Source organism: Rhinoraja longicauda, chromosome 3, assembly GCF_053455715.1.
Source record: "Rhinoraja longicauda isolate Sanriku21f chromosome 3, sRhiLon1.1, whole genome shotgun sequence".
In the NCBI taxonomy this organism is placed as follows: Eukaryota; Metazoa; Chordata; class Chondrichthyes; order Rajiformes; family Arhynchobatidae; genus Rhinoraja; species Rhinoraja longicauda.
The window spans coordinates 40,308,493-40,336,023 of NC_135955.1; the positions used below are offsets into that span (position 1 = coordinate 40,308,493).

At 39.9% G+C, this 27,531-nt stretch overlaps 1 protein-coding gene across 1 annotated transcript in view; it reads left to right on the forward strand.

The window, feature by feature from the left end:
* Nucleotides 1-15,816: 15,816 nt before the first annotated feature.
* LOC144592373 (paired box protein Pax-5-like) overlaps nucleotides 15,817-27,531 on the forward strand; it is a 193,540-nt gene continuing 181,825 nt past the window's right edge. Inside the window, exons 1-3 of the mRNA XM_078396932.1 lie at nucleotides 15,817-15,859; nucleotides 18,224-18,389; nucleotides 26,038-26,235. Coding sequence (XP_078253058.1) covers nucleotides 15,817-15,859; nucleotides 18,224-18,389; nucleotides 26,038-26,235 — 407 coding nt within the window. The remainder of the gene's footprint in view (nucleotides 15,860-18,223; nucleotides 18,390-26,037; nucleotides 26,236-27,531) is intronic.

Here is a 27,531-nt window from a genome sequence, read left to right on the forward strand (position 1 = left end):
TTTGTGTGGGTGAACGCCTCGTGAATCAGTAGTATTAGCTGCATCAACTATAGAAAATTGAATGTTAACTTCTGTCCACGTAGCATTTACATTTTGACAAAGTAAAATGTTTAAATGACGAGCTGCAAACTGATGTTCATTCTGTTGATATATTTCATTAAGTTAAAGATATAATGGGTAATTCAGATCCCTAAACATAGTTTTTTTTAAAAAGGCTATTGTTTACAACTTAAAATGAAGACATTCCAGCATCAACAAATGTAGAGGATATTCACCTTAAAATAACCTGGACAGTATATGCGGCTATTTTGTTTTCACGGAACCGTAAATTATCAATTAGACTGCTATTTTCCCTAACTGTTTATTGATTGAGTACAATAGGTTATTCTAGCTGTCAACTTCAGGTGGCACCGGTTCATTGATTGTTTTTAGAGCGATGTAAATCTATATATTCTACTTATAATTATCACCTCTAGTTCTGTTTATGAATCCCCCGTCAGGAAAAACACGAATAGAAACATTGCAGTAGATCAAAGGTCATATTAGCGCCTAAATCAGTAATCGGTGATACTTTTTTAAACTACAAGAAGTATCGGAAGAAATATGGAAGTGATTTTGGAAGTAGTTGAAGATATATGTGACAGGTGAGTGGTCCTGGCGATTGGAACTCACTGTTGAATTCCAAGTGAAACAGGACCTTTGTCAGCTCTGAATTCAAGACTTCGCAAATACAGATCGGCCACAATTTTCCTCCAATTGCGGAAACGCTCTGAATCAATAGCATAATTAAAGACCTGTTTATTTTAATTGTCGTCAGTATTTGTAATCAAGAAAGAACATCACATAAAAGTAACTTTTTGTACGCTTGCTCTGTCACTTCGTTTTTTTAATTTTACAAAATAACTGAAAAAATGTGCATACATCAAAATATTTAAAATAAATGTCAGCTAAATATATTTCCATAACCTTTTATTGTTACCTGGAGGTTAATTGCGGAAGTGTTAACTAAGATCACACAACCGAAGGAAGAACCGGGACTGCTGATGAATCCGTATGGTTTTATCGAACACGATAACATGGCTAATTGTGAGCACTTAGAATTAGACAACTTGGATATTGAAAGTTATGAAAATAAATTGAAGTTTATGAAAGTTGTAAACTACAAACTACTGCATTTAAGAAATGTAAAAGAGAGAAAGCATATACATGAATAATACACACACACACACACACACACACACACACACACACACACACACACACACACACACACACACATATATATTATGAACACCTGGTATATTTAATGGCCAACATTATTACTACAACTATAAATAATGCTCGCAAAGGTGAGCTGTGGGGCCCGTTTCACACAACGCTGCATTGAAAGGAGCAGCGTTGGCAATGGTTTCATATAATTACTGCATTCTGATATCAGTCAAGACGTTAGTATACACTATACATTTAAGGCGGTGTGGGCTAATGATGCACAACTTATTACTAATCACATTCCAGACATTGGCAAAGTAATATATATATTTATATATATACAGGTGATCACAATTAAAGAAGAAACATGGCACTTATATATCGAATACCAAATTAAAAATTTACTACGACAATTTTGGAATTGAACAACTTATTACAAAGGAGATTGTCTATATATTTACTTGATCAAATTAATTTCGTGTTTCGTGAGCAGAACCAAAAATCTAAGAACGTTTCAGGATCAGGATTTGTTTGTACACCGTGGAAGCGTCGAACTATGGGGAAACATAGGGTATTTGTCTCACAATAAAATTGCATTAGGCATGATTATTTGTTATGTTCCGGGTTAACTGCGAGGGGTAACATTTAACTTTTAAATAAACATTTCCCCCCACTTCATTAAATTGTCCCTTATCCAAAAATAAAATATTAGCGACCTGTGCATTAGAGATTAGGCCTTTAGTAGAATTGCGAATGATCCTAAAACAAAGGGATTGAAATTATTTCATATTATTTGGAATGATTACTTCCGAAATTTAAAACTGTACGTTTAAATAGATGTCTAGGTACTTTGCATCTATCAACATTTCTAAATTGGGCTTCCGGTGATCTGAATGTGTGTATTTGATATAGTACATGCATTTTCATGTGAATATTTGGTTATTTCATTAACTTGCAAACAGTCCAATTATAGGTTAGTTGTCCAAAAGTTCTTCATGACAATTTGAAGGTATTAATTTACTTACTAAAGGATTTCAGGTAATCCGGATGTAAAAAGCGATCCTGTCTAACTAAACTCACCGGATTTGATTTATGAATGAACACAAATATTTAAATATATGATGAAAAACATAAACAAAAGTTTTTTATTATCGTAGTTCTGAATATATGCTTATATGACGAAACATTAGCGATACTTTCCTCCATGTAGATTATATTGTATCTAATACAACATTATATTGGGCATTTTATGTTCCTTGAATTTCATCTCTAAGCCGAGGTCACTTCAGAAACTCGTCAAACTGAACATCCTAGACATCCCGCACATTTTTGCAAAACGGATAACTCATTTTTCGGACTGAAATCCGTTAGGATTAAGACAATAATTATCTTTTTTGACCGTGGACATTTATACCGGTTATTCAGGCTTTAAAAACAAACAAACAATATCTTAAAAAAAATAGTTGGAGTGATACAAGTCGAATAGTGATGTTGAATTTATGCTATAAATCATGCCTTGAGCTTTCTCGTGTGGTCATACCCAAGCAAAAGCTAGGACGAAGTATTTTCTAAATATGAGTTTGACCTAATGTTGTGCTGGTGTTAATTTGTAAAATGTATGGAAGAAATCAACGCTGCAGACGTTGTCAAAGTGATCCAGGTCTCTATACCTTCAGGTTTTATTTAATTCATTTGCGTTCTTGCAAGATGATATAAGCATGTTCAAATAAAATCCGAACGTATTATTACATGAGACAGGCGGAATCGTGTAAATTCACTTGACTTCGTATTTGAAGTTGGTACTTGAATTTCAACGAGACCTTCCCATTGACACGAATCAATTAGTATTTAAAATTTCCGTAAAGTTGTATTGCGGTCACCGGTTAAAGGTTAAGTGCAGCGGGAAAAGAACATCTGAACTGCCTGTGGGAAAAGTCCATTCCGCCGGCACTGGCAATTGGTGCACATTTTTCTTGCTCCAATTTTGATACTATTTCAACATAAGTTACAGACAGAAATATGGCCGAGTGTATCCGCTCCGCCAATTTCTAACCATGGATACAGTAATCAGTCAATATTTTATTTTAAAAATGTGGCAATAGCTGGAGCAAAGTTTATTTTATATTAGAAAATGTCAAATGAGTACAGATGTGGGACGATGGGGTACGGGTGATGAGCGATTGTTTTTTTTAATGTTCACACTCCCAATAAGAGTCATTTCGACACAAAATTGTAAACAGCAGCGCCGTATTTAAGATGAAATCGGAAAGCTGCCCAAACTGTGCACTCCAAGGTGTCGCTTCTGGGTGGGGAAGAGTAGGAGGGTGTGTCTCCAATTCTGCCCCTGGTTACAGATAAAACTGCCTAATGTTTTTTTTGTGCCAAATTGAGGAAGGAAGGTTAGAGAGTGAAATGGTGCGAAAGGACTTTAATTATTCAGAATGTTAGAGAGTGGGGCTTTAATCGGCGTGTGATGCGGTGTTTCAGAATTTCCATCCATACAGATCCTTAAGTGCAAGTATTTGTAAATGTCAGGCGTTGTAAACATTCGCAGAGTGGAGACTGGAGGCGAAAGAGACAACCCTAAAGTTACAGAAAGCGATAGGTGGGAGTCCGGCAGATGTGAGAGTTTTACTTTCTTTTCGCCGTGTCGAGGGACTTGACGATTTTTTAAAGCGAACAGGACATGATCTCACATGTAGCGAGCTCTTGTAGTTCCTTCACAAAATGCTGGAGTAACTCAGCAGGTCAGGCAGCATCTCAGGAGAGAAGGAATGGGTGACGTTTCGGGTCGAGACCCTTCTTCAGACCTTCTTCTTTTAGTTCCTTAATAATTTCACGGTTTGTTCAGAGCCTTTTCTCCACCTAAAACGTTTAGTTTCGGATCAATGGGCAGCACCAAAGACGCGACGGGGTAGCGGAAGAGTCAAATTATCCGGAGCCGACAACACACACACACACACACACACACACACACACACAGCGAAAAAAGAGAAACTTTTCTTCCAGTCTTTTCACAAAGGATTCGCAATACCGAAACTAGTATGGAAAGAAACGGTAGCGCCATCAGGGGTATCCGATCAGGTAGGTTTATATTTATTTCTGTGAAAAGTACAAATAGTTCGAAAGCATGAAGCGGTTGTATTGGAAACAGTCCCGCATTTACTTGTATTAAGTAGTATCCAATGCTTTAAAAGACTATCAAGACTTAAGACACTTTGTTTAAAAAAAGTGAACACTTTTAATTAATCAAGTGAGGCTTAATGAAAATTCAAGTGTTGGAAACTGCTTAAAGTAAATGCAATGCACTGTGAAACCCTCGGACGAACGCTCAGCAGAAGTCAAGGGAAAGCATATATCCTTGTACAGCTCACGGCGAAGGACTGTCCGCAGTGTCCGGGTTCCAGAAGGTGTTCGGTTTCCACTGGGTTCAGATTAGTCTCCCGATCAAATATCAGCTTTGTAACTTTTTTTTACTCTTTGTGGACGATTCCGAGTGCCGTGAAGATAGGTCAGGGGTTACTTCTGAGGTGCAATCAGTTCATTTTATTTTTTTAAAACAAAACCACTTCACGCAAAAGTCGATGTGGTTCTCACCGTACAACAGATAGCTGTAGGAATCGGGCCTGCACCCGAAATTGTTAGAATTAAAAGCTGCAATACGCCACAAAGTGCTGCTTTCGTGTGCGAGGGAATGGACTGAGCTCTTTCTTGATTGTCTCTGTACATGACTTTGTCCGTTTGTTTCTCGTTGATTGCGGATATTTACCGAGTTCTATTTTATGCTGTTTCGCAATATAAAGATAGTTAAAATATGTCCAATGGCTAACTTCGGCGCACTGTCATTGCTTTTGTTTTCAAATATGTGTACAGTTCGATTGATTCTTTGCGGGTGGGGAGATACTGGAAATTGCTCATTCTGGCTTCTCTTTTGGAGATTATTAGACAATCCGTGTGATTGACCTGTGAGTGAATGTCTGTCTACCTTCCCCCACCCCAACCCAACAACTGCCCTTAAATTTAGTGCCGCCACCATTTCGAAACAAAAACTCGAAATGTGAAACTAGGAATTGGGGCTTAGCTAACGACCAACAGAGCCGTTCGATTTGGTGGATGAATATTAGCATGAAATGTTCAAATCACAGCATTTTCAAAAGACAAAAATAGCTAAAGTGTTTGTTTTAACTGTTCTGGCCTTTGCTCTGAATATCTTCGGGCCCGTCCCCCGCGACAGACCTGTGATCATTCAGATGTACGCTCTTGTTTTGTGCAGTCGAGTGCCGCTTAAGAAAATGAAACTGAATTAAAATTACCTTTGAATTTTTATTTACTCTTATTTTCTTTCGTTAATGTTCGTCGTTTGAACAATTCTAACGCTTTATCGGCAATTTGAAACCATGGTTTTTATCGCGCATTTTGACTGAAGGAGATGGATTTGCCAATAACTTTCGTCACAGCACCAGAGCGTAGTGAACCTTTAAGGCAAATCATGTTCCTTCACGGCCCTCCGATCAATTTGTAAACGCAACACCCAGCCGATTCCGGTTTGCTCCGATAAATGCACGGGTTTTTTTTTGTTTGGTTGTGGTTATTTCCTAATAAAATGCAATACAAAAATAACGAAGTATTGAATTGAAGGGTGCCATTTTCTTAGAAATGTTTGAACCCCGGTGTCTTGATACAGTCTCGGGTTCAGGAAATAGGGCTGCAAGTATACAGTGGAAAGTTGCATTTGTGGTCTGTTTCTTCTGTACTTAGAATGTGAAACATTAATTTATTGTTTTCGGCGTTTCATCTCACCAGTGGACCCAACTAATTCTGCAAAACAATGACTGATTCGCGTTAGATCGTTACCAATAATAACCGCCGTGAGATACCGACCTTAAACACAGGACGCTGAGATCTTACTGTTGAGAACAACGAGGAAGAAACAGGTTATATAGTTAGCGAGAAATCGCGCGGGGGGGGGGGGGGGGGCCTGTGAAACGGGTATGAGTTTATGAGAATTGCAAGACGCTTTTTTTCCCCTCATGTAAACATAAATTCAACAGGTTTGTTCATCATTCTGCAAGCCCAAGCCCAAACGTCCATTACTTCACTTATGGTTCAGAACGAAAGATTTTCCCGCAGTCTTCGCCATCAACTGCTCTTACCCCTTCGTCCTTTTAAAATATTTTATCTCGATAACAGGCGATAGTTTATGTTGAGAGAACTGAGTAATTCAATGAAACTCCAACCCGATTTCCAATTCTTAATGCAGGAAGTCCAATAGCGAAGTAATTCGGTAATCGCTGGCATTGTTATCATTACGGTTTGCCCATCGCCCCCTTCCTCTGTTCAAAATAACACAAGGCCGCCTGCAGTCAGTTTATTTACTTTTAACAGGACAGATTGCTCTTCCTTTCAATGACAATGCGTTAAAATAAAAGAGACAGAATAGACCATTCGCAGACTGGATCCAAAATGTGTCAATATAAAGGAAAACATTCCACATATTGACCTCAAGTACTCAGCGTATTAATTTGAAATCTGTCGCATAGTTCACGTGGAATCATCGAAAACAAAGAGATGGAGTGTGGGTTCCTGCGCCCTTCACCCCCTGACTGACCCCTCCACCCTTCTCCAGTTCAACTTTCGAAAGGACCCTGCCCAGTTATCGATCATAAAGGGCACTGGTTGCCGGGCTGACACAAGAATGAATTTGTGCCATTCTAGGACATTAGCTGCTTTTCCCGTCTGTGACCCGTGAAATAATCTATATCATTGTTTACTTTCAGCTTTCTGGCTGACAGATGACAGTGTCGAAAGCCTTTGTATCAGCACGTGCGAGTCACGCTTGTTCGGTGTGGTCGGGCCTGTTTTAAGGTGCTGCCTCTTAGTTAATTAGTTGCCCTTTTGATGATCAACTTTACATCATCTGCGTGCATAATCTCAAATTAAATAAACCCTAACTAGGTATCTGTCGCACACTGTTTGAACTGTGCTGGCTTTCAGGGCTGCTTTACTTGACCTATAATAATACACAAATGTTGGAAATAAAATTAGTAGTTAGAATGTAATAATTACGTTCCGTCATGGAACTTGTTCCTTACTTAACACAAGTAGGGCATTCTTGAAAAGTAATTATCAGGATTTCTACAACTGGCTTCAGAACAGATGCCGAAAGTGTTCACTTAACAGGATAAATATCTTTTGAATTAACATAGTCTGGTTTTGCAATGATGCATTTTAAGTACGTGGGACAGGTGTTACTTTTTGATTGAGATTCCAACATGAAACATTGGAGATCAATTCCTATTACTGAGTTTGGGGCCAAAAAAAACACACCTCACATCTCTGTCAAACTAGACTCAGTGGGTCTTCGACCGCCAGATTTCCGGTCCAGGAATCCTGCAGCAGAAATGTGTCCCTGAGGATGCAAGGAGAAAAACTGTTCTGTGAAATGAAGCCCATTTAACACCCGACTATCCGCTATCTCCAATTCTTCACCGCCGCCCCCCCCCCCCTCCACATACCCACCCGAAAAAGAGTGAAAACGTGCCAAGGTTCCTTGAAATAAAATGGGCCTATTTTCTCCCCTTTAAGTGTATAATTTCACGTTTTGCCTCCTTTACAGCTATATATACCAGACTAGGGCGGAAGCAAGAAAGCAAGGGGTTGCGATTTTCCCATGCCGTTTAATCGTAGGTAGATTCAGATATTGTAAACTGTGCGGAAGCGTTGCGAGTTGGAGTTTCCAGCGAGACCAGGTCTCTCAGCTTAGATTTAAAAAAGACATTTTGGGCCATCTTCACACTCACAGATAATTCCTAGCGCCTCTCTCTCTCTTAAATCAATGGTCTTATATGTTTCTTGATGGAGGAAGATTCGATTTTTGAGGTGGCAGTCACCTGCCAGTCTGCAAGAAAACACAGGAGTTAGCTAGACCTCTCGAAGTACGCTCTATATCATACAAAAAGAATCAATAAATGTGTTACCTTCCGTCACAATTATTTCCATAATTCATCCTCTTTACGCTGTTCCACTGGATCCCAATATGAAATATTGTAAATAGTGGAAAGCAGGTCAGAGATCTAACATCAGACCCATGGAGTCAATACCAACAAGGTTATATAAAGGTACACGTTGGTGGTTGAAACAACTTATCTTTCGCACCGTGCATCTCGTGTAGATCTGAGTGAATTCGAGGGCAAGAGCCACTGTCAAAGGTGAAAGGTAAATGTCCAATGACTTGCAATAGGACTTTTGCCATTTTCACTGTTAAAGTTAGAAGAGTAACTGTTTTAAGATGATTCTGCAAATTTTCGATATTTTTCGGAGGTAACAATACATGCCAACAAATAAACAACCAGAAACCAATGCGGGCGGCCATTATCTAAGCCTTAACTCTGTGCGGAATCCCCACCAATAATAATAATGATAATAATAATAATAATAACAACAACAACAACAACAACAGGAAAAGCCTCCCTAAGAGCGACCTGACTGCGAGCAAAGTTTAATTACAATTCTGATTACTAAAGCGGGTTAATTCTTTAGTAACTGTAACAGTAATCACTGAATTCCTACTTTGAATTAATTAGGGTTCGGTTAGCGAAAATAAAGGATCTCGATTAATTTTACAGAAAGATATTTCTGTTCAGGAGAATTTGGAATGAAATGACATATTTATTGAGTCGCTCGCTCACATTGGTCTGTCGGATTCATTTTAGACCGGGGATGTGAATTGCATCACTGAAACTATCTGTGTTCAAATTAAGTTTGTATTAATATGTCGGAATGTGCTGACGTTCGAAGGCAACATGTAAAACCAAGCACTTGACATTTATGGCAGTTTTGTGAAGTGTTGCTGAAATTTAATATATTACTTCCGCATAGTACTCACTTTTGTTTATTGATTGGCTCAATGCAAAGTGTAACGATCAAAATAAGGTCGCCTTTAATTAGTTAATAACAGCAACACTGTTCGCGACACTAATCTTTAAACCGTTAAGTGAAGGCGTTAGAAGCCATTGATTTGTACTCCGATAATCCATCCCCCCAAAATGACAAGTAAAGTTGCTAGAATCGTAGTCAAATGCACTTGGGAAAACTGGGCATGTTGAATTGATGCAGGAATAATAGAAAGTAAATTGAAAACTGGTGAAAATTGTGCCGAAGGCCAGAGAGAGAGTTGTCTGAGGAAACATGGGGAGGGGAGGTGGTACTGGGGAAGAGAAAGTGACAATCTATAGTTGGCGTGTGTTGGTGTCCTCTGTTGAAGGTTCCAATGTACCGCTTTGCATTAGCGCTGTATTCCACCCATCGCTCTCACCCTGATCCCTCCCCCAATGTGAGCGATTACACGGGAGTTTAAAAGGAAAAGTCGAGAGGATTCTCTTGATCCGTGCATCCCAACTGAAAGTGGAAGTGGCGCAAGAGACGTCCCCTCATTCTAAAGTACACATGTACTGGAGCCACATGTACACCGGAATGTGAAATCAGATTGACAAAGACCCATTTCATGGAGGATGGGTGCGATTTTCTCCTACATGGCTGGAATGCATTGGTTAACTTTCAGATATTCTGCGCACATAAATTCCTATAATATGATTATTTTATCTGAGGTTAAAGTGACACGAGAATCATCCTTGCAGAACTGTTTCAGAGCTCTAATGTAATGCCAGAGACAGTTGTAATGTACGCTACTCGAAGTGATGCATTTAAAAACTGGTCTCTAAGATAGATGTTTGGATACGAATATGGCTGATTGTTCCTAGGAAGTTCATATTAAGTTTGAAAGCCAGAGAGAGAGAGAGAGAAAGAGAGAGCGAGAGAGAGCGAGAGAGCGAGAGCGAGAGAGAGAGAGAGAGAGAGAGAGAGAGAGGTTAGAATTTCAATCTGAAGAATGGTCTGACCCGAAACGTTACCCATTCCTTCTCTCCAGAGATGCTGTCTGTCCCGCTGAGTTACTCCATCTATTTGTGTTGATCTTCCGTTACAATGTCAACATTGAATGAAACATTTCTGAAGTCAAAGGATCTTTGAAAGTAACTCGGCTAGAGCTATACTTCCTCTGTGCTTAATGTGCCTCAGACAAGAGCACAATTCTAGCTCGTATCTTCTGGAACTAGATGCCCAACTTGACTCCCAATTTATGCCACACTTTACCACTAAGCACGCCTACCACGATCTTCAAGATGATACAATAATATACAATATTTATGACCTCAGTTTCTTCCGATTTCTCCTTTAACCCGGCAATGCACACGCATGGTTACCACTGCCACAGAATGAAGATGCAAATTGACTGCGATTATTCTATCCACTAAACAAACCGAGGTTGTTCATATTGTCGAATAAAACATCTCTTGTTTGGGTTTTTGGGGAGGCAGACCGATCTGATAGCCCCTCGTTGAGCTGGAGTCTGAACCTCACAGCCGCTTTTCCGGGCTAAAACCACAAACTGTCCCCCACACACCCCGCTAAGACGCAATATTAATGCTGTGTTTGAATATGAGCGTTTGGAGTGTCAGCGGTTCAAAAAACAGAAATGTTGGAAACAGTCAAGGTACGCAGTCACTGCGGTGAAAGAAGCAGTGTTAACGTTTCAGGTCAACGACCTTCAAGTCATTAAATTGATAATGTTAACCCCGTTTCTCTCTCTGGAGATGCAGCCTGGGTCTCTTGTGGATTTTCAGCACCTCTATTTCTTTTGCTTTTTGTTTGCCATGGGTTTGTGGGGAGATGGGATAGTAGCTGGACGCAAAAGGCATCAAAGAATATGAGAAGAGAGCGGGAATATTGCATTGAAGCAGACTAACCATGGTCGTATTGAACAACCCAATGGCCTACTCCTATTCTAATGCTAGAACTTATTGACCTTGCAATTCAATGATCTAGACATATGTGACTGGGACCAGCTGAGCTGATATTTTAAGACGGCTTTAAAAATAGATTATTTAATCTCTCGATATAAAAATAATAGAAGTGTTCAAGAACAGACCATTGTCATCAATTACAATTGTTTCATTATTTTTCTTCTAAGGGTGGAAGCTACCCACTTTCACGTAAGACCTATGTACGACCCCAGAACCGTATCAACCGGGAGTTTAGTTCTGAACTGCTCTGCGAAATTGCTCAGTAACCCAACCTGCTATTCTGGATGGGAAACAAATTCAGTATTGCCACCATTACCGATAAAATAAATAAAAACTCAACTTCCCCAAATCATTGAAAATTTTAACAAACTCTGACATTTGACAATCAGAACCCATCCTAGACTCCATGCACGTTTATTTACAGACTGGAATGCTTTCTTATTGACACCATTGACTGTATATTCTGTCTCATATATCGATCTTCCGTGATGAGTATCCAGTGCCTACTCGGGGGGACACTAATTCCGCTGCGATGAGGGTTATATGGCCTCCCGCAGCACAAAAGGGGTAGTCCCAACCCCACCCTCTCTGCCGCCGTTGCTTGTGCGTGCCCAGCAACAATAAAACCGGGGCAGAAAGGCTTGTTTGCTACTATTTCCGTGATTTTTAGAATTACATTTTCTTCGACATATTCAATTTTCTGTAGGATATTTGGAACATTAAAGTCAATGTTTATGCTCGGAAAATTATGCGAAGCCTTTACCCAACATACTTCCGATATGAACACCAGCCTCTCCTGAAGGGATAGATTTAAACCCGTAAAATGAAAAAATACTCTATTGCTCTTTGAGATTTTGCCAGCAATGATCCAACACCCGTGGGCTGTTATTCAAAATATTTAATGTCAGAAATCACTGACTTAAATCACTAATTATAGAACGGTTTTAATTAATTACTATTGTGGAGTTTAGAGAGAAACGATTTGGTTAAATGCATACAGAGCTCAAACAATTGAAACCGAAAATTTTAGGGATTTTTAAAAAATCGTCAAATGTTTTCCAACACTTGAAAACGCCTTGTGTGATGGAGAAAAGTTCGACTGATTTTGCTTTGTATAAGAGGAACTATCTGGAGATAGTTCGGGAAGTATAGCGATTTTCTTATTTATGGAGCAGCTGTATTCACTCGAGCTGAGATACGGTGGAGATTACTAATAATACAACATACTCACATTGTCTATTCCAAGTGGGTGATATAAATGGCAAATAAAATAACTCATAATGTAGTTTGTCCCGCCAATTATATAATTTCATCCCGCGAACGCGCAGACGGGCTGAGACCGCTCGGTCCTGCTCCAGAACCATCACAGGATCCAAGGAAGTATTTCAGCAGTGAGGATGATCCTCCCATTGAATCTCACGCATTCTGGACCTGTGGATGGAGAGTTTAGCTCGGTCCAAAGGCATTCAAGCGACAAATCTCTTCATCCTGCCGCTTTCTCTCCCTGCACCTGTTGGCCAAGGAGTTTGATTGTGGGGGTGAAATTTGGACAGAACTTGAGCCTCACTCTTCACAGCTGCAGGAAGATGAGCGGCCAATGCAACTGAAATAGAAAAGCTAATCTCTACTTGTTTGTTTTTGATACCACGTGGATTTTTTGAAGGCCATTACCGTTTTACTTGACTGGTGGTATCATTAAATGCCTTTGTGACACGAAGGCGTTTTACGATTTAGAGAGAAATGGGCTTCTTTCTGCAATACACTGCATGAAGGTCTGGCGAAAAAATGGCACAAAAATGGAGAAAATAATGCCTTTTCGTAGACCACTCGGATCCGTTTGTAAGCTAGCTTGGTAGCAAGGCCTCGATTAAAGGCTTACATTTACTTGTATTCATGCTTCCAATCCTTTGAAAAAGATAACTTTAGAAGAGTTCACGTTAAAAGTGACTGTCGAATTATTTACTGTGTTCACTAACGCTTTACGTTTGGCGTTAGATAGCTGTTAGAGAAGAAACTTCAAGCTTGCTGATGTGAAAACGAAGTTGAAAATCATTTAGGCACAGCCGCAGGTGATAACTAAACACACTGCCTCAGCGAAAGTACTAAAATGGGCGAAGGGCGCCACCAGAATATTAAAATTATTCAAGATTTGGGCTCAGGAACACCAAACTAGAATAAGGAAAATATATTTAATCCTGCAAGCGAGTTGCAATATCTCACCAGTCATTTTATTCAGATTTGAAGGGTGCGTCTGGTTTTTACTTGTTTTCAGTTCAGTAACATCCAGCCTCGAACATTTACTATGTTCCAATAGTTCAATTGAAAGTTTTCAATACCTCAAGAAATTCAGCCTTTTCCCTACAACTCTGCTCCTATAACGCTTTATAGTAACCTGGATTTAAACTAAACATGGATTTAAACTTATGATTACTCAGGTACCTTAGAACTGTGAAATTATTTGAATAAAAAAAGGTATCAAGCAGGTCGCAGCTGTAATGGTGACTTTTTTTCTTTTTCTTGCATTAATATTTTAGCGTATTTATAAAATATAAAGAATTGCGGATCAACCATTAACATATCTGTAGACAGTATAACTCGATTCTACAGCCATTGTCTGATGAGGAACGTAAGTTACAACTATGGTTAATGGCAAGCCAAATATAGATTAACTTCTGATTTGAAATATCAATGCGTTGTCAATATGTTTTTGTTTATTGTCATTTACTTTGAAATCCTTTAAAATATCTTTTGACGATCTTAATTCCAAAATAGCAAAGCGACTTTTTCGGCTATAATTTTAGCAGCCGGATACAAATATAAATATTATACTTTCTATGCATTGTTAAATTGCTGCTGTTGTTTATTTGAAAAGTAGAATTCACAGATAGAACGATTTTAGGACATAATCGTGGTAATTTACGGTAATTGTTTAAAACAAGATCGTCCAGAAATTATCTAACAGCTCCAATACAAATAAAGCATGGCATCCAGAAATTAAAAAAAATACACACGCTGTGTAAATAAGTGCAAACGTGTGTGCAAATATAACCACTGCATAAATCCCTGCGTGTAAATATAGATGTTCATGTGTGCAAGTGCACGTGCAGAAAACAAGTCAGTTCGCAGGTGGTCTGCAGCTGCAGGTATAGTTTCAACAATAAAAGGGCCCTTCGGAGTTGCGCTAACCACAATTACAATAAGTCTGTGTGACTGACTATTAAAATAGTGTATTTTGAAACATGGAAATGGAACTACATTAATTCGTCATGGAGTGATTTTTTTCATAAATTCCAAGACTTCAGAATTGACGTTTCCCGAAGTAACATCAATATAACAAATATTTTATGTTCAATAAATGTTCAGGAAATTATTCATACATTTTCGGTACATTCCACATAAATAACACAGCAGGAAAAGTGGACGGGTAGCATTTTGTAAATACAGGACACCTGTTAACTGCCCAAACAGTGATAATTTGACTAAAGCTTTCCAAAAGATTTATTATACACTGTCAGAGATTAAAACAAAATACTTAAGATCCTATCTGGACAATATAAATTGACATACAAATCGACGCTTTACTGTTAGGAGTATTGCAGTTAGTCCTTTCCCAGAATAATTTTATAAGCAATTTTCAAATAATATCTTAATTTTGCCGTAAGGCAATTGGTTTGTTTTATTAATCTAGCTAATATCGTTCAGCCGCAAGTGTCAACTTTTACATTGCTTTTTTTAACTGGTGCTACCACTGAATTCAGGCACGGGAATTTTACAGACTCCTTAACTTAGAATAGAAATGAACGACTTATGTATATAAACAAAAAAGAAGCAAAAAGGATTTGCGGTAGAATATAATTGTCTAAAATTATTCAAATGAAAAATTAGATTCCGCTTTGGACATCTGAATGAATTCCCTTTAATAGAGAGACGCTCCTCTAGGGTTTAACAAAAGGGCCCAATCGGAATACAGTATGAGATAACAAGTTATTAAAACGACCGCTCCGTGCATCGATATGACTTGCAGATAATTGGTGAACGTTGAAAATGAAGTCGATGCCATTGGTTCAGTTTCGCAGATGGGGATAAGGGTTATTGGTGAATGAACGAGCAGCCCTCACGGAGATTGGTCACGACATTGGGATGGTTGGTGCCATTGGTGGATGGGCGCGGCGAAGGGTGCTTGAGTGGCTGGTGGTGATGTGATTGGCAGCGGCCGGGGCTGTGCGCCATCCCCGCAGGGCTGAGCCTCGGGCGAATCAGCGCCGAATCACTGTGGGCTCAGCCACATTTAAACACTATGGAGGAGACTGAGCGCGACTGAATACAGAGCAGGGGGCCAGCGCACTCCGGGGAAACAGGAACCCGCCTTCACACACACAGCGGACAAATTGCACAGGAAAACGCCAAAAAAGAGAAGCTGGAATTTTAAAAGGATTTTTTTCCGGGTGTGAACGATATCGAAGTTAAAATTCATTGCTGTCACTGAGTAACAATTGGATTCATTTTTGGGGGCATTGCATTGCATCTGACAAACTTAACTTTCACGTTTCTTGCACAATCCGTCTGAAACCTTGAGGATCACAAAGCTGTAAAACCTACAATTTAGTGGCTGGGATCGAGAGCTTCTTCTGGGTTTGCGTGGGGCGCTGCTCACCCTCTTTTGTTTTGGGGAGTATAGGTGAAGGGGTTAAATCCAGACCAGAAAATCGAGGGTTTTCTCGGAGTTGAAGACCGGCTGCGCCTTTTCATGGAAATCCACTGTAAGCACGACCCGTTTGCAGCAATGCATAGTAAGTAGGCAGCTCCTTCCCCGGCTCGTGTGGCGGTTCCTGGTGGGAGTGTGTGAGGAGTGCCGGAGCACTCGGTTTCACAGACCGATGTTCAGATGTCCCTGGACCCGGAGCAGCGCAAAGTCCTTGAAAGGGAACGTGCTTTGCTGAAAATCACAACCGACTCACACGTGCACGTCTAATTTTACTATCATTCCTGATTTTCTGAATTAAAAGCGAGTTAATTAATCGATTTATTTAATTCTCATAATTAAATAGAAAACAGCAACATTCGAGGACCCAATTATAGTATTATCTTAATTATATATACCTTTACGGAAATAAGACACGGTATTATTGCTTTTTGTGATGAACAATGTTTATCGTGAACGTCAGTGGCTTTCGTAGAAGATAATTGACATTCCTGAACCAAATGAAATTATTCAGTTGCCAATAAGTTGCAAAAGAGTATTAACCAAGGCAATAAATAGGGTCGACGTCTAACGGTTTCGTTTCGCATTATCTAAATTACGTTTATTGTTGTATGTGGCGAATAATAAGCTGAGATAAAATAGTGAAAGTCTTCATTGATGGAGTTGGGCGACAACGAAATCTCCAGCACGTTTGTTTTGGTTGACAGAGTTGGCTGGGACTTGTCCATTTGGTCGGTGTTATATGAAATGACACATCCTATCACGGTGTGTTAAGTGTTATTATACCTACAGCTTGTAAACAGATGCTTTCTCAACTCGAACTAATCATATTGTACCAGGGTCTATCTAGACCTACTTTAGGAATGCCACCTCTGGCCAGGTTTACAGAGTGTAAAAGAGGGTTGATTTTATATCTCAGACGACAAAACAAAATATATCGATTTAAAATTGTTACAACATAGTGATGTGGAGCAACTGCGCATACACTAACTTTAAAGATCGAAACAAATATTATTGATTTTTAGGAAGAGATCTTGTTAGCGAAGTCATGTATTTCAGATTGCTATTCGGTGTTAATGTATTTCAAGACCGAATTATATATTTAATCCGGTCCATTCGTAATAGGAAATAACCACAGTTTCATTGTGTGCGGTTTTAAAATAAGCGTTAATCTTCGACACAAGCTGGGAACTGACAGGGAATTTTCCGATCGAAGTGCAATCGGATGATTATTTTTTGAAAAAAAAGAAATCTGCGAATTTAGAAGTGAGCATTTTTCTGCTCCAGAGACTGTTGATGTACCATTTCACTGAAAACGAAACGGAAGTAATACATATTTTGATCTCATTAGCAAAGCGTTAATTTCATTTAGTGCAAAATCCAGTAAAAGTAGCAACGAAAGAGACTAAGTACCTCCCGGTGTAGATTACCCCTGTGCTGAAGGTATCAATCCATTCTTGTTATAACTTTCCTTCCCTCCGGCTGTGACACAGACTAATAAAAACAACCCGTGAGGTTTATATGGGAGGATTTATGTCAAACACTCCAAGTTTTCCCGAAAACAATTTTGTTGCCGATTTTCATTTATTACCACTTAGGGGCGTATTTTAATTCATTTGAATCCAAATTGGAATATTTGAAAAAATATCGTCCCGAATCAGAATTTATCATTTCATTTCTCATTCTACAAAGCGGCAGAAATGTTCTATTGCCTGAGGATAAAAACATACTGTGAGCCACCTCTCTAACCCAATGGTAAATATTAAATATTTGGTTACATTCGCTGAGCGAATCCAGCCGTTCACAATTCAGCAACCGATTACTCAAAAGGAACATGTTTTGTTCCCAGAAGACTGTGATCGGGACGAATATCTGTCCACAGATCTCCGAGCCACAGGAAGCTGAAGTTTCATCGAAAGGGGCGCGTTTTCTGTTCCGAATTCAGTGGGTCATTTTCACTTTCAGTGAACATCTGCGTTTCTCAGCCTCACAGCAACGATGCTTCCTGTGCATTTTCAAAGCTGCCAACAGTAACTGTACATAGTCTTGGCCTATATTTAATTAATTTTATAATCCAATGGAGTGAACCTGAGGGGCAGTTGTTGGTTGAGAGCGTGTGGACGTGATGTGAGGGGTGTCCCAGAAAGCTGCCGTGTCCTTGCCTCCCTGGAACTGTTCCCCTTTTTAACCAAATGCGGCGGGTTGCTCACCCACTGACCTTCTCCTAACTTCTCGAGCCCATGTCTTATATTCCAAAACCGTTGTCCACCCGACTCGGCCCCCACCCCATCCCAATCGTATCTTGCGGCGACCGTGTAAAACAGTGGGTTCTGAACTCCTCTCCCCATATTTATTTGCTAGCCCGTACATTACCGATAATTCTGCCGGGGAGTGCCAACCGTATAGCTGCAGCGTTTCTTTTCTTTCTCTCTGTTTTGTGCATTGTATACAGGGCATGGCGGGGTGAATCAGCTTGGGGGTGTGTTTGTGAATGGCCGCCCTCTCCCAGATGTTGTCCGGCAGCGAATTGTGGAACTGGCCCACCAAGGAGTGAGACCCTGTGATATCTCCAGACAGCTCAGAGTGAGCCACGGCTGCGTTAGCAAGATACTGGGCAGGTAAGAACCAAAAGGAAATAAAAATGTCAAACATGGTATCTGCCTGGAACCAAATGGGGTCCAAACTGATATTTACAGTTCTATAAACAATTTCATTTTGGAGTAAAGTCAACCCTGAAAAATAATCCAAATGGAGTGTGAATTTGGAAATGGATAGAAATGAGACATTGGTGTGCAAAGCCGAATTCCGAGCGGGAAGCGAAAACCCTGAATAAATCAGAAATTATAGTGCAAGGAGGAAGATGTTCATCATCGGGCAGTGTGTTCAGTAAAATAGTAATAATGAAAACAATCTTATGGGTTAGAAAATAATAATGAGAAATAGTGTTGGAGGCAAGAGAATCAGGTAATTCAAACCTAACATTACAGATATGAGAAGCAGAAATAATCCAAGAGCGACATATCGCAGACAAAGCCTTTCCTGCAGGTAATCCATCAGAAAGGATATAACAACAAGGTAATCCTTAAATTAAGAGAATCAGATATCAGAGAATAGCAGGAAGCGATTCGCCAAACCCCCAGCAAGTAAAAGCCATGCATAATACAGAAGAAATCCCTAGGTTATAAGAAAGCAAAATAATCCTTTAATATGTGTCAGCCCTCCGAACAGACAGTAAATAGCTGGTAGGTACAAAGACAAATATTAGAAATGCCTAGGAAACGCATAGACACAGTTAACACATTAATGTGCAGGGCAGTGATTATATACACCGCTGCTGTTCAGTGTCAGTGTCTGCTGTTACTTTTTTTTTAAACAGAGACTCTTTAGGGTGACAGCGAGAGCACATTCTACCCCCTCATTCTACTCCCTCACCTCAAACCGCAGCCCTGACCTCTGGCAATATTTAGACGGACTCGCATTCACGCTGCCTGGTACAAAAGAGGAGGGCGTCGAATCCAGGTGCAGGAGGGTACCTAAACATCTAATATCATACCCATACATAGAGACGAACATTTCCAACAAGGCTCTTTGCCTCGACTATCCAGCAAAAATAATTTATGGCTGGTGGTATGCGAACATCCACAATCATGTACATCTGCTCACATCGGCTCCAGGACATGCATCTCTCACCCCGCCATGAAACCAACAAGCTAAACATTACTTATTTACACAGAGGAAAAACAAACTCACACAAATTCGTAGCTAAAAAGCGAAATCAGCAAAACACTCTGTATTGTTCCTTACACTCGGGCTGGTTAGATTTATTTGCCTTCATATTTCATATATTTTGATGATGTTGCGTTTTGTAAAATAAATCGTCAATTTCATATTAAAGTAAGAAGTTCCTTTATTACTTATTTGCTAAACTATCAATGTTAGGGAATATGACCCATCTAGTTCCACCGTTTGTACTGTGGGGTGAGAGAGGTAACCATCACATACTACAGTGGAGAAATATTATTACAGATATTGTGTAAGGTGGTGGGCTTTGAACAGCTTAAACCCTTCTATTATCTTGTATTACCACGATTGGAAATAGCAATTGCTTGTGCATAAACGCTGGGCCTGGGGTACAGATGGGACGTCATTACCCAAGTCAGGTCAATTTATCAAAGCACAAGCGGGAGATGGACCTCTTTTTTAAAATTGATGCCTTGCCATAGCCCGGGTCAATGATCATTGGAAACTTTTTTTAACTTTAGCACCTTAATTCTTACTTCCCTTTACATTTGGACGAGCTCCATTGTATTTTGGTGGGATTTGAAATCTGCGGGCTTCCATTGATTTTGTTCGGCCAGGACAAGAGTGAGTGATTTATCACAGGCCCCGGTGAGAAAATATTGTTCGAAAAATTAATTGACTTTTGGGAAATCCGAAAACGAGTTTCGATTTTAAAGTACAATTTTACAAAATCTTAATGTGGCCAATAATCAGATAATTTTAACGAAATGTTGGAGAAATCTGCGCCAGTTATTTTTGGCGTTCCTGGGATCTGAAAAACTCCGTCGAGTTGAAGTACGGTTGGAACCAGGCCACCTGCGATAGTTAATCAAACTTGGGTAAATCAGGTCTTTCTCCTTGGATTAAACCGGATCGCAGTTCTTATTGTACCTTTTTGCTTCTTTGCTTTGTTCTTGCACAATTTCCAACTCACCTATTAACGTGCAGTTGATTTGACTCCCTTACCAAGTTGAAAGTTGACCAAGAGGATAATGATACACTTTCTAGACCAGGTTGCAGATCAAGGCAGAACGTTTCTTATGTGTAAGTTATGAAATTTTGGTGTTGATATAGGCAGGAGCTGGAATAAATTAACGGACCACTACACCGCTTACATTTGCTAACGGCTCCATTTGAGTTATAAATCTTAATAAATATGACACGAATATAGGAAGGCTGTCATTTACTAATTAATTTAACAATTAACTGAAAACTAACGTCTGCTGTGAGGGCGAAAATTGGACATGTTTTTAGCCAAGGTTTCACGTAACTACAAGGAGGAATAATTTGTTCCACCACAAACTCTGAATATGCTCCACTTTCCCATTTCCTCGCCACCGCTAACTTCTTCCCACCAGGCCCTGAGCAATAATAGAAATCTGTTGACTTCAGATCCGTCTCAGAGCAACTGCTCGTAGAAAGAGAAATTAAATGTCCTGGAAGAAGCAAAGAGTGTGGAGGGTGGGGAGCGCAGTGAAACAGGAATTAGCATTCGGGTCCCCACTGACTAAGCTTTAAGCACAACCAGCAGTCCATCGTTGCCACCAGTCATTTTCTCTCCCACTCTATTACATACATTTATTCCCTTAATGGTGTGTTAAGACCACCACGATCCTATTGCATTCAATTCTACTCTGCCTAAAACATATCGGAAGATCCACTCCAATCACATCTTGTAGGAATCGGAGCAATTGATATGAGAGTGTCCTTGCCTCTTGATGTCTGTTTAGAAGAAGGTTCATAATTTTGTAATAGTTTTGTCTGAAATATTTGGTGATTTATTGATCTATTACTCAATGGCACATAATCGCTTTAGTAAGCAAAAAAAAGCATTTAATTTTTTTCCTTTGGATACTTCCACTTTTCTGCTTCTCCAACAGTTTAGACCATTTGCATCACATCCACACGTAGGTGTACAGTCTAAGATCTTTCCCCCCTGACTTTCAAGGGGTGCATAAAGACAATTTTGATTCCTAAATACCCAGCTAGATAAATATGGGACTAATTCAGAGGCAATTTGTTTTCTTTTGGGGTCTAATGTACATTGCTGTAGTTTCAAAGGATATCTTCTTCCACACTCTCTCATTACACAACAGGGATCTCAGTTTAACACTCGGCGCTGAAATCAGTAATGCGGAAACATGTCCTTGGACAGTGCTCCATGGAAAATAAATCTGACCTTGAACGAGAGAGGGAGAGAGAGGGGAGGGGGGGGGGGGGGGGGGCGGCAGACAGACAAAAAGAAAGAGACCCAGGAACACAGAAAAAAAAGCCGAGAGGGTTGTTCAGGCAGAGAGAAGGAAAGGCGGAAAGAATATACGATGCTCTTGTGTTTATCGGAGAAAGAAGAAGTAAGAGTGATGAAAAGAGTGCAGTATTTCGCCCGCTCAATCCTCCCGTTTATACAAGAATGGGCGTTTTTTTGCCGGAAGTGATTCTGTGTATGTCCTGGCCCGGCTGTGCCCGGCTCCCACTCGCAGGGAGCAGCAGACTGAGGCTGGAGCTTGTAACAGGCACCTGACTTGGTTCTGGAAAGCAGTTGCAGTAAACCGTTAACAGGAACATCCTGAAGGTGTCTCTGTTTGGTGAATTGTCTTTCCAGCTAGCCTTTAGTCTTCTGGACGTGCTTCAGCCCCTTGTGGAGGTTCACTTACGAAATAAACATTAAAAATGTAGAAATCAAAATAACTTATTTGCAAGCCTTGACCTCTGGCTATCAATAACTCTGCATCCCCTATTTTGGCTGAATAGGTTCAAGTATTTGCCAATCTTAATTCATGTGGGCAATCTGTTGGAAGCGTGGGCTGGTTATTTTTAGATCCTAGTCTCTCTCCCCACCCCCACCCCCTTCTACCAGGTCATGTCTTTTCCCTGAGTTTCTCGATCTGTACCTGGTTTTTTTTTTGCTACTGCGACCCTTTTCACCCTTCTACTGGAATTTAGCCCGTCACCAGGATCAGGACTTGGGCCGCATGCTGACATGTTCGGGCTCACTCTTCTAAATTAACGCATAAATTAATCTGGGCCAAAAAACAGATTACCGCCATGTTGCTGCCAGCAACTCAGACAAACTCACACGATGCAAAATAATAATATTTGTTAATAATATTAACAAAACATAACCCACACACAGAAACAAAAACTATCCAGAAGTGACCGGATCTGGTAGGAGGACGTTTATACTAAAATTGCCACCTTAAAGTGGGAAAAAAACACTAGTAAAGAGAAAAAATGTGGGAAGAGAGTAAGGAAAGGGGAAGGTGTTTACAGTCACTAAACATTTTTTTTCAAAAGTAAAAGGCAATCAAAAGATTGAAACCTAATAACAATGGTCATAATTTTAGCTTCGTATGTGTGTTGCTGCTTCACATTATGTACGCTAATGCTTACTCGTGGCATTAGATTCCCATTCTTTTTTGACCCAATTAAATTTAAACGAATTAAATATTTCAATTTATTTATTCATTAGATTTTATTCTAAATTTTAACTTCTTTAACTGGACTACCACTGTGTCAGATTTATGGAAAGAGAATATCGCAATCAACAATCACTATAAGAACAACTTGAAATTGGGGTTAAGGTTCTGAAGAATTACTTAGTTAAAGCCTCCGTGCACAAACACTGCCTCGCAGCGCCAGAATCGCGGGTTCGATCCTGACCAAGGGTGCCGTCTGTGTAAGTTTGCATCTGTGTCCGCGTGTGTTTTCTTCGCATGCTTCAGTTTCTATCCTCATCCCAAAGATGTGCGAAGTTGTAGATTAATTGGCCTCTGTAAATTGCCCCCCGTGTGTAGGGAGTGATAGAGAAACACACACAACTAGTATCAACGGGTGATCGATGGTCGGCGTGTATTCGGAGGCTCTGTTTCCACGCTGCATCTTAGGGATGTGTCGAGGATAAGAATGAGGGAATCAAAACATTTTTTTTGTGAGATCCTGGTGTTCTCCCATTCACCCTGGCAACGAGAGCTTATATTTGCAACGTGTTCCATTGCTGGGATCTGAAGGTGTGGGTTTGTGCCGGAGATTTACAATGCATAACGTTAATCCACAAGGCAGTACTGTGGTCATTGGTAGAGTGCGATACGTGCTGATTCTTCAGGAAACTTTTAATGTGCCTTCTGATGAATGAAAACATTGGCAACATGTCGACTTGGTCTAAACCTTTCTTGCAACACAATTAAATTCTCTTATAACTTGAGGTTGAATTGTGATCGGAGTACTTTTTCCTAGGGAAAAGTTAATCTGATTTTGTCCCTCTCCCTATATAAATTATTTCTCATTTGATGTAAAGAATGAAATCAATCTTTAAATTTGCCAATGATTTGCCAGAGGCAGTCCTCCATTCAGTAAACTCGCATAACATTTTTCCTAAAATAACACATTTTATTATTTATTATTTTAATTAAACAAGTATATAAAATGTACAAACTAAATCTTAATGTCAAAAAGTTTGTCCTGCCGTCCCCTTTACAACTTAAATGTCAAGAATCAGTTAAAGTTTTGAGAAACATAAGGTGATCCTCCTGAGACTATCTCTCAGAATTATTTGTGTATACTCCTACCACAAACGAATATTATTTTTGATCATTCCCTCCCATGTTTTCTCTCTCATCAAAACCGTGACCAGGCAAAAGAGTTTACAGAATCACTTTAAGTAGACAATACCTTATTCACACAAAAAAAAAGGACAGTGGGAGTGGGGCACTAAAAATTGCATCACACCCTTCCGAAATGTTCCGAGCCCTCCACAGACAAGGCTTTGGTTATTAATGTTATGGACACAGTTTTAATATATATCAGTTCGAACTAGTAGTTACGCCCATCTGTCCTTTAACATTTTGGTACATCGACGGGTATAGTGTAACAAGACTTTTCCTGTCACTGAATAGCTTTCCAACATATTTTCTGTACTCTTGCGACTATCTTGTGTCTATGGCTTGGTTCCCTTAGGTCTCTGCTTTTCACCTCACTCTGTCCGTGTCTTCCCCCCCCATATTCATTACATAAATCTCTCCCTGTCCCCTCTTCACCATTACTTTGGTCACTGATAATTGTGTTAGATATGTATAAGCAAAGATTAAAATATCCAGCCGACAGAGCCGCAAAGGAAATTTTGCAAAGCAAAATATAGTAGAGCTTTAGAAACATTAAAATAAAATATGTATTAAAGTATTAATCATTATAACATTGAAGTGCTGAAATAATCCTATATAATAAAAAAAATTGATGTATGATGGCAAAACAGAAGTTAAATCTGGTTATAGCAGTAAGACTTTTGAAGTAACTGTGATCATTCAATGTATTTCAGGCAAAATATTCCTCTGTTCTTTATCTGGAAATGCTTCGCTTCAATTATTTGCTATTATTTCAGAATAAAAGATTTCAAAAAAGGGATCATTGCATCTGAAGAAGATGCATCTGAAGCAGGGCCCCGACACGAAACGTCGCTTATCCATTCCCTCCACAGATGCTGGCTGACCCGCGGTGTTCCTCCAGCACTTTGTGTTTTGTTAATTTACTTGCCCTTTTTTTTGATAGTGATAAAACCAATGCTAGGTCACATATGTATTATCACGACAGTGAAATCAGCACAGCAAACATTAAATAAGAGAGTCTTTCCAACCTCCTCTAGAGTCATGTGAGTGGCCACTGTACAAATGATTCACTTGTAATTTCCTTGGTCAGAAAATTACTGAGCGATAAGTATATTGGAGCAATACATATGGTTTAATATACACATATAGAGACATGCTTAACACATGCCATATATCCCCGTGTTCTTCAACACCCACATACACATGCACACACTTTAACACACAGTGTCCCAGTAGGCAAGCGGGTGTGGATGGAATGAGTCTACCACCAATCGACGCCATTTGGGTGGGACCTATCCTGCCAGCACCTCTTCTTAGATTTTCATCTTTTTCAATATAGCATAGAATTCTCATATATTCCAGGGAATGTCCGTCCATCCATTCAGCTCATCCAAATTTCCTTAAATATTTAGTTTTTTTAGTTTTAGAGATACAGCATGGAAAGAGGCTCTTCGGCCCACTGACCGACCAACGATCATCCGTACACTAGTTCCAACCCTACACATTAAGGATGCCAATTCACCTGCAAACCTGCAGCCCCGGAGCACCCGGAGAAAGCCCACGCAGTCACGGAGCCATTCAGACAGCACCTTAAGTCAGGATCTAACTCAAGTCTCTTGCACTGTAAGGCAATAACTCTACCGCTGCGCCACTGTGCCGAGATAACTAAAAGTTTTTTGTTGTCTTTTCAATTAGAGGAACGTTTTTCTGCTGCTTATTCGAATAGAACGTGGAATTCTATACTGAGAATTGGTCAAATGTAGCAGATTAACTTGGACAGGAGTTACCCTCTTGAGTAAATTCTGTTTGGAACCTCACTCCGGTTTTCCAGCATTCTGTCCAATCTCCGGTAATGCTCTCAAAAATCTCTCTCTTTTTCTTTTTTAAGGTACTATGAGACTGGGAGTATAAAGCCGGGAGTAATTGGAGGATCCAAACCAAAGGTCGCTACACCGAAAGTGGTGGATAAAATCGCCGACTACAAGCGTCAAAACCCCACCATGTTTGCCTGGGAGATCCGAGATAGATTGTTGGCAGAACGAGTGTGTGACAATGATTCGGTGCCCAGTGTCAGTTCCATCAACAGGTACCCACACATAGGCGGTGAACTTTCCAACATTCACCAATAAATCTCCTCTTACCCCGCAGATTGTGGCTGGTTTTAAATTTTACAAAATTTTACAAAATATATTTGGAGTAGATCGATCCATAGATTAAAAATCTCCTCTGAAAACAAAATTTAAAGTAAGACTGTATTTAGTTTCCATCATCTCCATTCTGTTTGCCAAAGAGCTAGATTCCTAACCACGGGACAGATCTCTCAGTACAGGGCGGTGATAATCTTCCACTTAGTATTCCTCAGGTTGTGACCCTTTCTTAGCTCTATGTTTCCCACGTATTTTTACCTTGTTTTTAATGTATTATTTTTTTACTGACAGAAACCCCTTTCTCTCAGCCCCCAAAGCTGTTGTGTCTTTGTTCTGCTACATTTAACAGCTTTCTTCATTTTGATTACTTGTGATGCACAATGTCTAAGTCATTATTTCTTACTTTCATTCCTACCTTGCATTATAGGGCTCATAAGATGTAGTTCCTTTAATTCTTCTATGATCCAGGTTCTTGGCATCTGTCACGACATTTCCCCACCACTGGTAACAGGTGTTATACAGTCCCTTCATCTCCTGCCCCACCACCATCCAGGGACCTAAGCAGCATTTCCAAGTGAGGCAGAGGTTTGCCTGCATCTCTTCCAACCTGGCAATTGCATTACATGCTCACCAGGTGACCACCTCTATACTGGAGAAGCCAAGCATTAACTAAGTGGTGTTTTTGCAGTTTGCACCCTGCACCCTTTCCACAATGATCATCTCAAGCTGCCAATTGCACATCATTTCACTTCTACTTCCCACTTCCTCACCAAATCTGTCTGTCCTTGGACTTCTTCACTGCGAAGGTGAAGACAAGCACAAATTGGAAGAACAACATCACATATTCAACTTTGGTACCATACAGCCCAATGGAACAAATGTTGAATTTTCAAATTTTAGGCAACTCACACCCACTGTGTTATTCCTCCCCACATATGCACATTTGTCACTATCATTTTCTCCCTTTGTTCAGTTTATCCATCCCCTTCCCCCTCCCAATCTCCCACTCCCCCACCTGGTTCCATTGACCCATTATTACAGCTTATCTGATTCCACCTATCACCTACAGCCCCTGTTTCTCAACTCCATTGTACATCTGTATACTGGCAATCTTTTCTCTTCCCTCACAGATCTGCTACACCCCAAAACATCTCCATGCACCTTTTGCCTCGACAGTTACTGCTTGGCCCGCTGAGTTCTTCTAGTGTTCTATGTTTTGTTCCATATTCAAGCAC